This window comes from Chenopodium album, chromosome 6, assembly GCF_948465745.1.
Source record: "Chenopodium album chromosome 6, dcCheAlbu1.1, whole genome shotgun sequence".
NCBI classification, from domain to species: Eukaryota; Viridiplantae; Streptophyta; class Magnoliopsida; order Caryophyllales; family Amaranthaceae; genus Chenopodium; species Chenopodium album.
Window position 1 is genome coordinate 4,619,681 of NC_137839.1, and position 14,928 is coordinate 4,634,608.

General features: G+C 33.5%; 3 protein-coding genes and 2 non-coding genes across 5 annotated transcripts; 1 reads left to right on the top strand and 4 right to left on the bottom strand.

The window, feature by feature from the left end:
- Window positions 1-1,216: 1,216 nt before the first annotated feature.
- On the top strand, window positions 1,217-3,639 carry LOC145635648 (protein BUNDLE SHEATH DEFECTIVE 2, chloroplastic-like). Its single transcript, XM_081686968.1, has 5 exons — window positions 1,217-1,405; window positions 1,503-1,591; window positions 2,447-2,525; window positions 3,148-3,244; window positions 3,349-3,639. Exons 1-5 carry the CDS (start codon window positions 1,345-1,347, stop codon window positions 3,434-3,436), a joined length of 414 nt encoding a protein of 137 aa, XP_081543094.1. The 5' UTR covers window positions 1,217-1,344; the 3' UTR covers window positions 3,437-3,639.
- A 252-nt stretch (window positions 3,640-3,891) lies between these two features.
- On the bottom strand, window positions 3,892-3,964 carry TRNAR-CCU (transfer RNA arginine (anticodon CCU)). The gene has a single exon. It is a non-coding gene; the product is annotated as a tRNA-Arg (tRNA).
- An 89-nt stretch (window positions 3,965-4,053) lies between these two features.
- TRNAR-CCU (transfer RNA arginine (anticodon CCU)) lies at window positions 4,054-4,126 on the bottom strand. The gene has a single exon. It is a non-coding gene; the product is annotated as a tRNA-Arg (tRNA).
- Window positions 4,127-4,646: 520 nt separating this feature from the next.
- Window positions 4,647-7,982, bottom strand: LOC145635649 (embryo-specific protein ATS3A-like). Its single transcript, XM_081686969.1, has 4 exons — window positions 7,714-7,982; window positions 7,442-7,552; window positions 6,770-7,010; window positions 4,647-5,010 (listed from the first exon to the last, which is right to left on the bottom strand). The coding sequence occupies exons 1-4, from the start codon at window positions 7,837-7,839 to the stop codon at window positions 4,916-4,918; spliced, it is 573 nt and encodes a 190-aa protein (XP_081543095.1). The 5' UTR covers window positions 7,840-7,982; the 3' UTR covers window positions 4,647-4,915.
- A 1,561-nt stretch (window positions 7,983-9,543) lies between these two features.
- Window positions 9,544-14,039, bottom strand: LOC145635651 (heme oxygenase 1, chloroplastic-like). Its single transcript, XM_081686972.1, has 4 exons — window positions 13,057-14,039; window positions 11,044-11,267; window positions 10,100-10,207; window positions 9,544-9,813 (listed from the first exon to the last, which is right to left on the bottom strand). Exons 1-4 carry the CDS (start codon window positions 13,472-13,474, stop codon window positions 9,721-9,723), a joined length of 843 nt encoding a protein of 280 aa, XP_081543098.1. The 5' UTR covers window positions 13,475-14,039; the 3' UTR covers window positions 9,544-9,720.
- Between the last annotated feature and the right edge of the window lie 889 nt (window positions 14,040-14,928).

A 14,928-nucleotide genomic window follows, 5' to 3' on the forward strand; every position in this document is an offset into this window, starting at 1 on the left:
ACTACCTTACCAATGTTACCATGTAATATGTATCACTTGAGTTTTTGATTAACAGTCCAATTTTATGAATAATAGCATTTTAATTTTGCCTTGAGAGAACATTTTCGAACCCAATGAGGCTAAGCATCAAGGTGCTTCCCTAATCCCAACACCTTATTATAGAACCTCATGATACTAAATTAGTGAGTGCAACCACCCCCTCTTGCAACTTTCGACTATCATGAGAACATAATTTCGAAACAGCCACGTATTCGAACCAATCTCATTTATGAGACTTTATAGACCTATTAATAGGCCTATTGTGGTTCAAACACAAAAATGTATGCCCTTGAGAGACCCTCCATACATTCACTTTATTTTATTTTTTTTAAAATTCCAAAATCGATCCAAAAGCATGCATGGATTATAACCTTTAATTCTAGATAATTTTATACTATTTCAGGCCTAATAAGGAAAGAGGTTGGGGTGCTTCCCATAATCCCCAAGAGGCCTTGATAGATTATTTGGGTGGTTGGAATTGTCCAATTTGCCTTTAAACTATCACTTTAATCGATTACGTATGCGCCTACATTATATAACACTGTGACGTCTCTCTGCCATCATTTGAGATTTCTACACAAGGTTTCAAAATCCTTAAAAATGGTCTGATTTCGTAATCCAAATGTTTTTAGAGTTGACAAGATAATAAGGTTAGACATATCGAGGTACTTTTTTCAGAAACTTATTATAGAATCCCGAGGTGACAAATTGATAATTGGAATCATCTCTTACAACTTTTGACTACCAATGTAACAAAAATTTAGAAACAACCACATTTTTTCACCAACCTTATTCTCGAAACTTTGTACAATTGTACATCTATTGAAAGGCTTGGGGGACACTGGGCACCCAAGACTACATTCGATCACTAGTCTCTTACCATTGATGAAGGATTTTCATCACCACTCAAGTTTGAAATTATAATTTCTCAGTTAATCTAAAAAATACAAGTTTGAATATGGAGTTACATTAACCTATACCATCATTTATTATCCATAACTTTAAGTCTTACTACATAATAATATCTAACTTTTTTTTTTTAGAAAATACTACAAGTATCTAAGCATCTATTATTCCCTTGAAAAGGAAATTTGAGAAAGGCAAGTAGGCAAAAAAAAAAAAAAAAAAAAGGTGAATATCTAGATATTTGAGGTGATCTTGAAATTCAGATACCACCTTACCTTATCTTAGCTCCTTTATTTTCCCTTGCAACCACCAAACTACTCTACACTCAACACACTCTCTTTCTCTTCCTCTTCCTCTTCCTCTTCCTCTTCCTCTTTTTCTTTCTCTCTCTACAATTCAATGGCGCAATCTCTATGTTTCACTCCCTTAACTGCTGTTAGCAGCACACCAACTAAACCAGGTTCATAATTCATCTATCAAATTTATTAAAATTGCTGAATTTGGTCATAAAGTTGAGTACTTTTTATTAACATTTCCTTTTGTCACTGTTGTTGCAGGGGTTTTGATTGGCAATTCTTGTATTGTAACGTTTGTTAAAGGACAACCCCATTTGGGTACTGAGAGATTTCAGTCTCTTGAGGTTAAGGTGAGATACCCTCTTCAATAATTTTGGATGTTCACTTCATTTTCAGTCATGGGTCAATTTGAGTACTAGGCATATGGCAAAATCGTGTATATAACGGGTGTATTATATACAACATGCTCTATTACTCGTGTCACTTAAAAGTTAGTGTTGCAACGGAGTGACTTATGTGTGATTAATTAGATATAACGGGTGTATTGTATCCAACATGTTAATTTCACGTAGGATTGAATTGTATGTGATTTGGGTGACATAACTTGTATGCAATATACTAGGTATTTGTGTATTGTGGAATTGCCTAAGATTATTCTTTGACATTTGTTGTGTATTAAGTTAAAACTAATGTGTTTATAGTATATTAGTTGTTTGATTAAGACCTTCATTATATATGTAAGTTTTGCTAATTGTGGAATTGGTTATGAAATTAGCTCTAATTTGGATGAAGAGAATGCCAACCGCAAATCCAATGAACAAGAAAACTTCAATTTTGTTTAAAGATTATCTTTTTCCTTAATTTGGGAATTTGAAGCAGCCTTTATCTAATCATATCCAAAAATCTTGTTAAAATGTGTTAATTATTGCACAATACTCTAAGATGAAGCCATTTATAATGAAAGTCACTTTATGAAATTAATCTACTAATATTTCACTTTTGCCTTATGTTCTGTTCTTTCATTCATCCAAATGAATGTCTTTACTCCTAGAAAAGCTAGGCAGTCTTGACTCTTGAGAATCGTATGTATGTTGAGCTTGTAAAGATTGGTAGATCTTAGTTTCTTTTTCGCCTCATAAATACTCCTTCTGTAATTATATGCTTAGTTTTTCACAGTGTTAACCAATATTTTCTGGGTTGAACAGGCAGCAGATCAAAAGTCTTACAGAGGCAGTGCAGGTACCAAGGTGAATAGCATAGTGTGTGCTGCATGTGATGGAAATGGTATGTTGAACATATTTTTACTAACCGGACTTATTTTGCTCGTTTGTGATCATATCTTCAAATTTCGGCTGTGTGTAGCATCCACTCCTTTGTGAATTGTGATTATCATTTGGTATAGATTAGGAGCTAAAATCTCTGAATTCCTTGCACCAACCCATCTCGAAATTTATTCTTTTTGTTTTTTGGCCGGAGAAAAGATAGAAACAAGGCTTAGACTCCCTTCCTGGCAATAGTAGCATCTACACTAGGAAGTCTTTTACAGGAACACAAGACTTGTATTATCCACCCATTGTTTTAGGTTCTGTTCTAAAAATTGGCTATGACCTGTTTGCTACAAGGGAATGTTAATGATCCCTTAGGAACGGAGACATTATAGGCAGTCAAATCCGGAAATCTGTGTTGCTCTAGTCCTGAACTGATAGAGGATATAAAGTATAAGTTCATTTGGGGGGAAAAAGGCTGATAAACCATTGCTCATTGTGATGTTTTAATATTTTTGGACAGATATCAAAACTACAGCGTTTTTGTTCCCTGCTTCTATTCAATGCATGTCCTTTGAAAATACGATGAAATGATGGGACTAATAACCTTCTAACATCAATTATTTTCTTTAAACTGCTAGGTGCCAAGGTATGTTCACAGTGTGAAGGAGCTGGTGTGAACTCCCAAGATCATTTTAATGGACAGTTTAAGGCCGGTGCATTATGCTGGCTTTGCAGGTATGCTATCAACCCATATTACAATATGTAGACATGTTTATGCATTGAAGTACTTACCAATACATTTTACCCAAAAACTTGAGCAAATCTTTCCTCGTTTTCAGAGGTAAAAAGGAGATTCTGTGTGGAGACTGCAATGGAGCTGGCTTCATCGGTGGATTCATGAGTACCTTCGATGAAGGAGGTCTTTGAAAGGATTAAGCCTACACATTTGAAGCAGGGGTATAGAATCACTACAGATCCCTAGATAGTAGTATTTTCATCGTATATCATTTGATAGTTGCTTGATGTTTTTCTTTACTAAGCTAGTATTTCGTTGTAACTCTGTATGTTGTAGCAATGTACAACAGTTTTGCAAATTGTTATCGTGTTATTGATTAATGTTTTTTCACTAAGCTAGTATCGCGCTTTAATGCAAAGTACAAATGTTTAGCTTGTTAATAATGCAAGAAGATTAAAGTTGTTTTTTCACTAAGCTAGTATCGCGCTTTAATGCAAAGTACAAATGTTTAGCTTGTTAATAATGCAAGAAGATTAAAGTTCATTTGATCATTGATCATAAACGTTACTTGGTTTTGTTTTGGTTTTTTTTTTTTTTTTTTTTTTTTTTGTTGAAATAAGGGGGCAAAAAAATAATAAAACTTTTACGCGTCAGGTAGGGGTCGAACCTACGACCTTCTGCTTAGGAAACAGACGCTCTATCCACTGAGCTACAGACGCTGATGTTGATTAAACAATCAAATGAAAGCAAAAAAATTTTAAATAAAAATAAAAGAAAAGGAAAAAAAAAAAAAAACAAAATTTTATATCGCGTCAGGTAGGGGTCGAACCTACGACCTTCTGCTTAGGAAACAGACGCTCTATCCACTGAGCTACAGACGCTATTGATATTAGTATAGACCAACTGAAAAATAGGAACCCAAAAAATGGAAATCTATGGATATCATTTAATCCAATGAAGGTAATCCTCAATGTTAAGTTGTTAGCTAACCTTTGGAATTGTACAATCATTGAAAGACCATTTTTCATGAGTTTTGAGGAAGTTCGCGAGTCACCGTGTTATTTAGTGAAGGAGTACATTGTACGTACATGATATAGTACTGCTACATAACTTACCAGTATCTCATTCTTTATAGTCAGTGGTGATATTTGTCACCTTCAAATTTACATCAACATTGTCAATGTGTAGTTTAAGATAGCGGATCAAGTTTTCATTTTGAGCTATGATTTGTCGTCAAATAGTAGCATCCTCGTGTTTCAATTGGTATCCGAAAAGGTTCGAAATTGCTAGATGTTTGAGTCTAGTAAATTTAGTCCACATATTGTTTGGTTCAGTGAGGATTAGCCAAGCTAATTTTGCTACACTTGTAGATATTAACACATAGAGTACCGATTATACATGTCCAACAAGTACAAAATACATAAGCTCCAAAAATACCCTTCTCCAAGACAGATCTTAGAATTATTTACAAAATTTTATAGCAGCAAAGTAGACATATATAGAAAGAACAAGGTGTCAAAATCTAGGGTAGAACCACTTGTAACCTAGTAGGGTGAAAGGAAAAAATAAATACAAAGCACAAACCACATTATCCTATTTTGTGGTTTAATTACTAGCAGCGTAAGGCAATAAAAGAACGCCCTTCTGCTCTAATACTCAATTCTAAAGTTTCAAAACAAGCACCATTCGAGCACGAAAAACAGCAGGGCTATGATCATGATAAGGGTGCTTAACTGAGGTTTATTATACCCTCGAGAGGATGATCCTGCAGTTACCAAGAATAATAGTGGATTAGTGGGTCAGATCATGTAAAACTATAGCTCAAATTATGGTGACTGTAAGCTAAGCTGAATGTGGGATTACTGGATTCATGAAGGACATAAAAAACGAGCATAACCAAACCTCATTGGCCTGGCTCATGTTATCCGAGTGCCTTGATTTTCGAAGCATCAAATGTTTAAGCACTCAGCCAAGAGGTTTGGCTGTACTCTCTTCTGAAGACCTATACTCTGATGTTATCAAATCAGAACATATATATTCATGGAAAATGACTGAAATGTGGTAGCTAATGTGCTTCATTATGAGGCATTCCTGAATCCAGTAACTGAAATCTGTTGGCTGTCTCATGGGGGTGGGATCATAACCAATGTTCCTCTTACTTTATACAGAAATTTACTTATCTATCTAACAAGCTAAGAGAGAAAAGGGGAAAGAGGATTCTCTTTTCTCTTGCTATTCAATAATTTGACCCGAAATTTCCTTGGAAAGGAAGGTGAGAGCATAAAAATAATTGAGAAATAAAATGATAAGAATGCTCTCTTCCTTAAACCCTTCCATTTCAATGAGGTAGTAGGGACAAGATAGTAGGGAAGGAAATGGTAAGATGCTCTCCTTGCTCCTATTTGGATATTTTGGCCAGTTAAAGACAGGTGAAACCTAAATCTCAAGTGATAACATGATACGAGGGATCAGAAACATGGGCCACTGTCTTTGTCGCCTCTCTACTCTCCTCTTCCTTAATGCTCAATTTTCTCTATATGCAAACAAAACCATAGCTTCTCGAGGAATTTGAAGTTTGGGTCTTTCCGCAGAGGCCAGCCATGCCAATTCAAAGGCTTTCTTTGTGGGGCACCATAGTTCATTCTAACAACAAATAGTGCTAAGTAACCACACGTTGAACTTCAGAGACCAATCTTTACAACCTACCTCTTGACTAACTAGAAACAGAATTTTTGAAACCTTAGCAGTGCAAGTTGATGAGACAAGATTTACTTTTTTTTTTCGCACTCCAGAAGAAAAGAGATGATAACACCAAAACACTAGGGAGAAGAATAATTTCTCATGCAATCCCTACACATAATCTTTAGTCCAATTAAATACCTCACAGTTCACAAGAATAAGACCATAATGAATCCGTATAACAGCACAGATAACAATAGATGTTTATTGGCAATACTAAAAGATATGGTCTAAAGCAAAGCAGAATACAGAAGCTATCAATTACTGTAACAAAGATCAGATAAGAAGCTTAAAAAAGAAGCTAAGTTGGCCATCACATATCACAGGAAAAGTAATCCAAATAAATTTAGCATGAACCAACACCATTTAGCACGAGTATATACAAGAAAACTACAAGTCATCTAACAAAGTCTAATTTTACCACAAGTATAAGCTTTGTGTGGTAGAGTCGACATAGAGATAAGAAGTCCGTGGCATCAGTACCTCAAATTATGCTAGCTAGGCATAATACAGAAAAGTCACTGATCAATATGTAAACAAACAAATAAAACACAAAACAAATCCAAGATGAAATCTCAATCTGAGCATATCACAATATATAAAATCTTAAGAGCAGCATTATGTTCACTGATCAAAGGTGCAGAATAATAATCTCAAATACACTACTGTCAAAAAACATAATAGTACTAGAAAGATAATTAAGCAAGATTTTCGTATTATTGTATATCATGACAGCTCAATTACTCATCATCTCTGGATCTACATTAACGAAGAGGCAGACGCACCATTGCAATAGTTGAACCCGAACCAAACATCGTTTGGTATCCATGTGTTGTATTTGAAAGTCACAGTCCTTATATAAGGGCTGGAAATTTGCACATTCTGTACCTTCCAGCCATCACGTCCCCTCCGGTATAGGTACACATAGCATACATCATATGTACATGGTCCGCTTACATCATATGTATCCGTGGAGCACGCCTCGAAAGCACGAGCCGATGGATTATCAATCCTCGGCACATACACCTATTAGTTTACCAGAATGTACCAATCAGTAATACATATAACATACCCTCTAACCACATTTCAATGTTCTTTCATGGGTTTATCTGATTTCCTCAGTTTTCATCTTATTCTACTTATCTGCTCCAAATTTTCTCATATTTAAGGTATTCCTTATTCATTCATCATTGATCAATCATAATAAAATCTGCAAAATACCCACTAAACAAAATCTGATTTTCTCCTCTTTCCAATTGCAGGACATCAATCTGATTTATTACCAAATACCAATCACTAATTAAGTCAACAACTAAAAGGGCAAAACCCCATCATCCCTAATTTGACTTTGCAATTTTGCATAATTAGGTGGGTATTTAATCCAGAAAACAAATAAAAATCAACAATTTATCATAAAAATTGAACAAATGTAACATCAAAAAATTGGAGTAAAATACCTGATTTCCATAAGCATCACCAAAAGAAAGACTAATTTGATCTCTAGTGTATGATACAGAACTGCAGCTTGTTGTAATTCGAACTCTAAATGTGCATGTTGAAGCAGTAGTCTAAAATTTAGATAATAAAGAACAATCAAATAATTAATCACAAAATTAATGCACCCAAAAAAGCTAGAATCTTGTAAAAGTGATTAGATCATACTTTAATAAAAAAAAAAAAAAAACTTAAAATGAAAAGATAAATATAATTAAAGATGGTAATTAATCACCTGATTAGGCTTAATCCTGATAGAAAAAAGAGGGAGTGTTGATTCAGTAGAAGGAATTGGTGATGATGATGAAGCGTGGATGAAGATGATGGAAAAAATGGCCAAGAAAATGTGAAGTCTGACCATTTTTTCAAAGAAAAAAAAAGGAATATACTTTTTTTTTGCAAAATTTTCAGGAAATTTGTGGGAGAAAACTGGGATTTTAATGTGAATTAAAAGCAGGAAGACAGTTCTTATTTATACAGAAACATAACAGATGTTAGCAGCCAGCTTCAGCTACACGTTTTTGTAATAAATCCCACATAAATCCTGAGTCAAGTACCATTTTTTTTTTTTTTTTTTTTTATTAATCAAGTTTTCAAGGGGTGAATAATTATATAACTACAAAAAATTCAAAAAAAAAAAAAAATGGCATATACTTGTATTCTTTGTAAGATCTTTTAAAATGACTAAATGTCTAATGATCAAACTTTTCATAAGTCATAGGGAGTTGGTTGTAATCATTGATATAATAGACAATTTTATTCAGGAAAATGTTATACATAAGACTACATATAAGCATTAAATTTTCATTTGAAAATCATAAAAACTTAAGAAATCATAAAAATATGAACACTAATTACACTGATTTACGCGTGTTTTGTTAATTCTTAATTTTATATCATTTCCAAGAATGTATTTAATACTTATATATAGCCCTTAGGGCTACATATAACATTACCCTTTTATTCATTATAATTCGAAGTAATCACGTGAATTTTCCAGAGTATTATTTTTGTAATATGGAGTACTCTCTCCGTCCCTAAATTATATTCCTGTTTCTAGCATTTATTCCTCACATAATAGAGGAAAACAGGAATGTAATTTAGGGACGGATGGAGTACCATCTTAACATATTAAGAGATATTATGAGATTTAATCAATATCGAAATTATATATACATCATAATATGATTCATATATTAAAATAAAATAATGATCATAACTTATTACAAGTATAATTTTAAAATTTGGAGAACTTGAATTTTATTACGAGTTATTCACAACGACTCATTGAAATCCTAACCACAATAACTGGTACTCGGGTAAAACTTTTGTTCGAGCTGGTTCGTTTACTCTACTGGGCTACAGCCTACAGGGTAGTCACTTGTTAACACATCATAAAAACTCGTGTTGCGCGTGGCACTCCAGAGATTTCACGTGACGTTACTTAAAATAACATTTTTATTCCCTCTTCTACACGAGGAACATTGTTGTTTTCATCAATCCCAAAGATTTATCACCAACTACAATACTATTTTTTCCGAGTGCTATGGTAGGTGTAGAGTTTTTAAACTTCAGTAATTTTGTATAATTTTGTAAAATACTAATATTTGTTTGTGATTTCATATTACTACATCCGTTACAGGTTACGTGCAACAATTTGACATAAAACAGAGAGAAAAAATGTCTAATCGTTGCACATAATCTGTAATAAAGGTAGTATTATTATTACAATATTACTTCTAATTACTGTATCTATTAATGAGTTATGAATTATAATAATACATTGTCAGAATGGTATAGAGATTAATGAATTGCATCTTATTTGTTTATACATCCAAAGTTTCAATAAAACTGCAATACTACAGCTAAAACACAAGTTAATAGCTTGGACAAACGGATTATATTTGGGGCTGATATTTGAGCATGCTTGCATGCGAAGCCGTTGTTACACTTACACCAATGGTTAGCTTAGCTTTAGAAGCTTTCAAAGTAGAACTTAATGCCGAGACTCGAGAGTATAGGCAAAAACCTCAACCAGACCAAAGCAACTAAACATATTAAAACAGCTTTCTGAAACTTGAATTTTGATATATGCACATTTGTGAACCTGAGTTTTCATACAGAATATTGGAAAAACAAATTCAACAAAGAAAACATATGTTGAGTGATATAAACAAGTGATGATGTGTGTGCACCATTGAAGGACCTACGAGAAAACCCAGCGATGTGGTAGCTTCACGTTTCATGTGAATATGAGACGCAAGATTTGCCCTGAGTACATGAATGACTTCTCAGTTTCTTCTAAACAGTGATTCTTTTCTTCTCTTGTCCAGCTCTGCAAAACAAATCAACACGAATTTAATAGAGCTTTCTATATTCAGGTTGTTGAAGTTTCATATCAACTCTTTTTCTCCAAGACGGCTTAATTTATGAGTAATACACTAAACATCCCAGCAGGTGGGGTTAACTAGATTAATACTCAACTAACTTAGCAAGATAGGATTATCCCAAAAGTTGCCCAAATCGTTGTACGTGATATTTTTTTAAAAAAAAAGGAAAAGTTACTGAAATAATTGAAAACAAAGTTTTCCAAGTATAGAGGGTAAGAAAATGAGACATACTTCAGCAACTTTATTTAGCTTCACCCTCACATTCTGGAGCAACTGAGAAAGGTCACCATCCCACTTGTAGAATTCCAAATCCTTTTTGTTCAGTATCTTCTCCGAAACCTATTACAGAAAGGGATGATCAAATAAATGGAACTGCGACCCTCAAAAGTAGACAAGTCTACCGCGTCTTATGTATCTTGTCCAGAATTTTTGATGACGACTAACACCATTAAATTAGGTAGCAAAATGAATAACATCAACTGTGTGATCTCAGTGTTGCTTAGTGTTCAACTAGCCATCTTCTAAGGATAGCAACATCATCAATATTTACTTATTAGTCTCACTATTACAACCTATGGGTGCAACAGCATTCAGACAACTTCTACATTTCACAGATTAAACACACAACAGCATAAAAGTATGAGAGATGTATCACATGAAAAGTAGAAAAACAACAAATATCCGAAGAGAGTTGCATAAGTAACGTTACTAGTCATATGATAAGTCACAGTTGGTTAGTAAATATAAATTGGTGCATGAGTAAAGTTTTCTAGTACAGAATAACCATGGGCAAGGATTTCAGAAAATTAAGAATAGAAACTATGACGCCTGGTCAATGATGGAGGAGGTATCGTTTTTGTAGATCAGGGTATAAGCAATGAAAGAGGATTCCAAACCACAAGTGTAATATAATCTTTAAAGTTTAAACATTAGGCACAAAGATATCAGACTGCTTAGAGAGTCTTCATGGCACCTCAGATCAAGCATAGGAATCATGTAGACGAAAACAGGAAAACTGACACATGCAGAGGAGCTATCAGGCCCCAAAACAATATCTAGCAGCACATAATCTTAAGTTCTTAATAGATTCAAGAATCAGTATTTGAAAGTTATATACAACTACATGATAGATATGTAATGCAAAGCTAGGACTTACTAAACAAGTAATAGCATACCTTCCTTCCGATCATGCGGCCCCCAGCAGAGTGGGCAAAATATACATTATAGAAATGGCAAATGAATGCCTGAGGATCCTTCTTAGCTAATTCTTCGAGATAATTAGCATATGTAACACCAGGCTCGGAAGGCTCAGGAATAGAATGGCCTTGCTCTTTGAACCACTCCAGATCTTTAGCCAAACACTGTGATCGTTCCAATCCTGTATTCTTAAACTCAGCATCTGAAATTAGAAGTTTCGGGTCAAAAATAACAGGCAAGTTCAGCAGCCAGAGACCAGTGACAAAGTTACAACTAGACTGCAATTCTAATTATCACCAGCCTCCAAAGACATGAAATGCGGCAGGCTTGTCCAGAAGACTAGAGCATCATGTAAGAAATTCCAAAGAATTATACAATCTCTATTGTCGAACTAGAGGAAAACAGAATGCATCTGAGCGTGCATTCAGAGCAAAACCAATCGAAAAGCACGTCTTTTTCCCTAATTGTTGGCAACAGTAGCACATAACTTATAGCTGACTTTTACGGAGTAAAAGCCAATTCTCTGATGATGATATGGTCCATGAGAAGAGAGGATCTTTGCAATAATGAAAATTAACAATCTCAAAGTATCTTAAGGCCAGTCTTGACAAGTGAAAAGCTGATATTTAGATTCGTGCCCCAGGCACAGCAATCAAAATAGCTATTCTAATGTGCTAAAGATAAATTTCTAGAGACCAACTGTAAAATATATCTCAAATGACGGCCAAAGGAGATTAATTTCCTTTTTATGCAACCCCGCAATTATGCCAATATAGTGCTGGTAGGGTGATACCTTCACAGAATTGTCAGGATGGACATCAAGGTCCATACTCTAAAGCCTTAGAACCCAATGAGATAATAAAAACAATGGATGTGGATCATCATAAACAAGTTACATGACTGCTCAACATGACTTCACTTCAAACGGAGACTTATAGTGACGAAAAACTGAATATTGCAGCTCTTAAATTTCTGATGCCAAATAAGATCAAATGGCAACTAACGAACAAGATAATTACATCGATATGACTACAATATGAATGAAACTATAATTTGAAGGAGTTGAGACGATCAACCTAAAATTTAGAAAGAGATGAAGATACATGCCAGAGGTAAAATATATTAACTGGAAAAACCTACTTAGCATTTAGCAACCTATAATATAAAGTTTAGATCATCCAGAAAATTAGCCTCAATCTAACAGCTAACAAGTGACCAGTCTCAAAATCACAAAACACAATTCACTAAAAGGCAATTCGACCTAGACCAAACTCCATAGTCTTATCTCAAACACCTGATCTACTCTACAAGTATTTCCACACAACATCAGGAATATTCAATAAATGTAATCCTACAAGACTCAGAGAACCGGTAACACTAAAAGTATGAATTGGGTACTGATCTCAAATTAGTGATCTGTTCTATAAGTGATCTTACACACAACAGCAGGTATATTCAATAATTTTAACCCTACATAGCATTCTTAGCATATTACTCTAAGACTAGATAACATGAAAGATACAGAACAGGTACCGATACAAGGGCCTTAACCAGCTACACCTAAAAAGAGTTGCAACAGATTGAAATCATTGAATATAAGCACTTTGGTTAAGCATGATTACTTCAAAGAATACTCATTCATCAAGTAAGCACACCTCCTCAAGTCCTCATATAAGTACACAATAGGCTTATCATACTTTAACCAAAATTAAAAAGTATCTCATCATTAAATAGAGTAACAAATTCTTTAAACTAAGGCCTCTATCTCTTCATGCTTTTGGGCCCCTATTTATAAACTTGTCAATCAAATTCCACAATCAACAAATAAAAGAAAATGATTAATGAAACTAAAAACAGAAAGATTATGAATAATTAAGCATTAATTACACCGATCAACACGTGTATTTCTCACCACAAAAGCAAATCAAGTCATCATGAAAATTCAATAATAATCAACAATTTGTATTGTAAACAAAGAGAGAAAATCTTACAATAAGAAACAGGAGCTTCATCAACAATCCTCTCCAAGGTATCATAAACCAATTTACTATCAACAAGAAACTTCAAATACCCTTCAATAGTTGGGTCCCACTTAGCAGGAGACCTTTCTTCAGGACCCTTTGCCACCTTCTCCCCTTCTCTAGGAGCCTGCTCTTTAGTATGCAACTTCATTGCCACAGTTCTCATTTCATCCACAAAACTCTTCTTCACCTCAGCATCAGCTGCAGTTACAGCAACAGCTCTCAGGGGCATTTTGGTAATTTTATCTAATGATCCAAAGTTATGATTTGGGGTTCTTCTGATGAAGGAAATTGATGAAAATTTATGAATTGGGTTGATTTTCTTGAGATTAAAATTGGGGTTTTTGGAAAATAATTGGGTTTGAGGAATTGATGCTAAGGAAGCCATTGAAACTCAGAATTTATAAGAAAATATGATATGGATTATGAAAATGAAAGTTGACTAGGAAAGATTAAAGAAATTTAAAAAAAAAAAAAAACTAAAAATGAGGTTGCTTGCAAGGAACTACAAAAGGGGCTAAGTATTTTTATTGAAAAGATTATTTTTTTCTGATTTTCTTAATAAATTGGAATAGGGTTTCTAGATTAAAGAATTATAATAAACCCTAAAAAGAAGGATTGAGTCTATTATAAAGCAAATTGTAAAAGGGATTTAGGATTAAAGGAGAATAATTTAGGAGACTAAAAGAATTAGTCTCAAATATTAAAACAATTATTAGTGGAAAGAAGAGTTGGGTTAAAGATGGAAAGTTTTGATTTTGAGTATAAAGATGGAAGCTTTAATTAGTGGGAAGAAGAGATGAATAATTGGTGTGAATATGGAGGTGTAAAAAAAAGTTTGGAAGGTATAGTATGGTGTTGTTCAGTTCTGTGTTCCTGCTTTTAATTTAAATGGGATTTTTATTTGTTTTTCTTTTTCTGTGCTAATGGATGAAGATGATGGGTGAATACAGCGAAAAGTTGGGAAAATGAACACGGTGTCTCTTCGACCCAAAATCTAGTGGCTTGGATCCGGTGTTTTTTCTTTCCATAAGATCCTGTTTTAATCAGATTATTTTCACTTTAGTTCGGTTCAATTCTAATAAATTAGTTTAGTTTATTTCTAATAAGTTAGTTTAGTTCATTTCTAATAAGTTAGTTTAGTTCAATTTAGTTTACTTCTTAATTTTCTTCTCTCATAAAATATTCAGTTCAGTTCAGTTCAGTTTAGTTCAGTTCAGCTCTGCTCTAATAAATTCAGTTCAGTCAATGAAAACAGACCCTAAATCTTGCGTGAAGCGGATATACGTTAATTTTATTGTATGACAATTGTGGGTAATTTTAAATAAGTCTTGCATGAGGCGAGTATACATTAATTGTAAAACAGTTGTAAGTAACTTTAACTTTTATGGTAACATTAACTCTTTAAAATATTTTAATTTGTTGTTGGTTTGAATTTTACTTTAATACATAATTTCTTATAGATTTATGATTATATACTATAAGGACTAATATAATTAATCTAATACGAATACATTATAAATTTATTGTAAGAAAAAAAAAAATAGTACTGTAGTAATTTTTTAGTATAAATGGTAACTTTAAATGCATTTAAGAAAACTTTAACTAGTCTTGCCATAAATTAACGTATACTTGCTTTTTTGGAGGATTTGTGTTTTTTTCTTTCTCGTTACGAGAGTTTTTTTTAGTTTTTTTTAGGTTTTCTTGTTCGGGATAATATTTTTTGGTTTCCTTTATGGTTTCCTCCTAGAAGAATTTTTCTGTTTCCTTTTATAATATTTCGTTTAGAAGGGTTTTTTCTGGCCTATATTGCTAGGTTTATTTTTACTGTTTTTGAAAAGT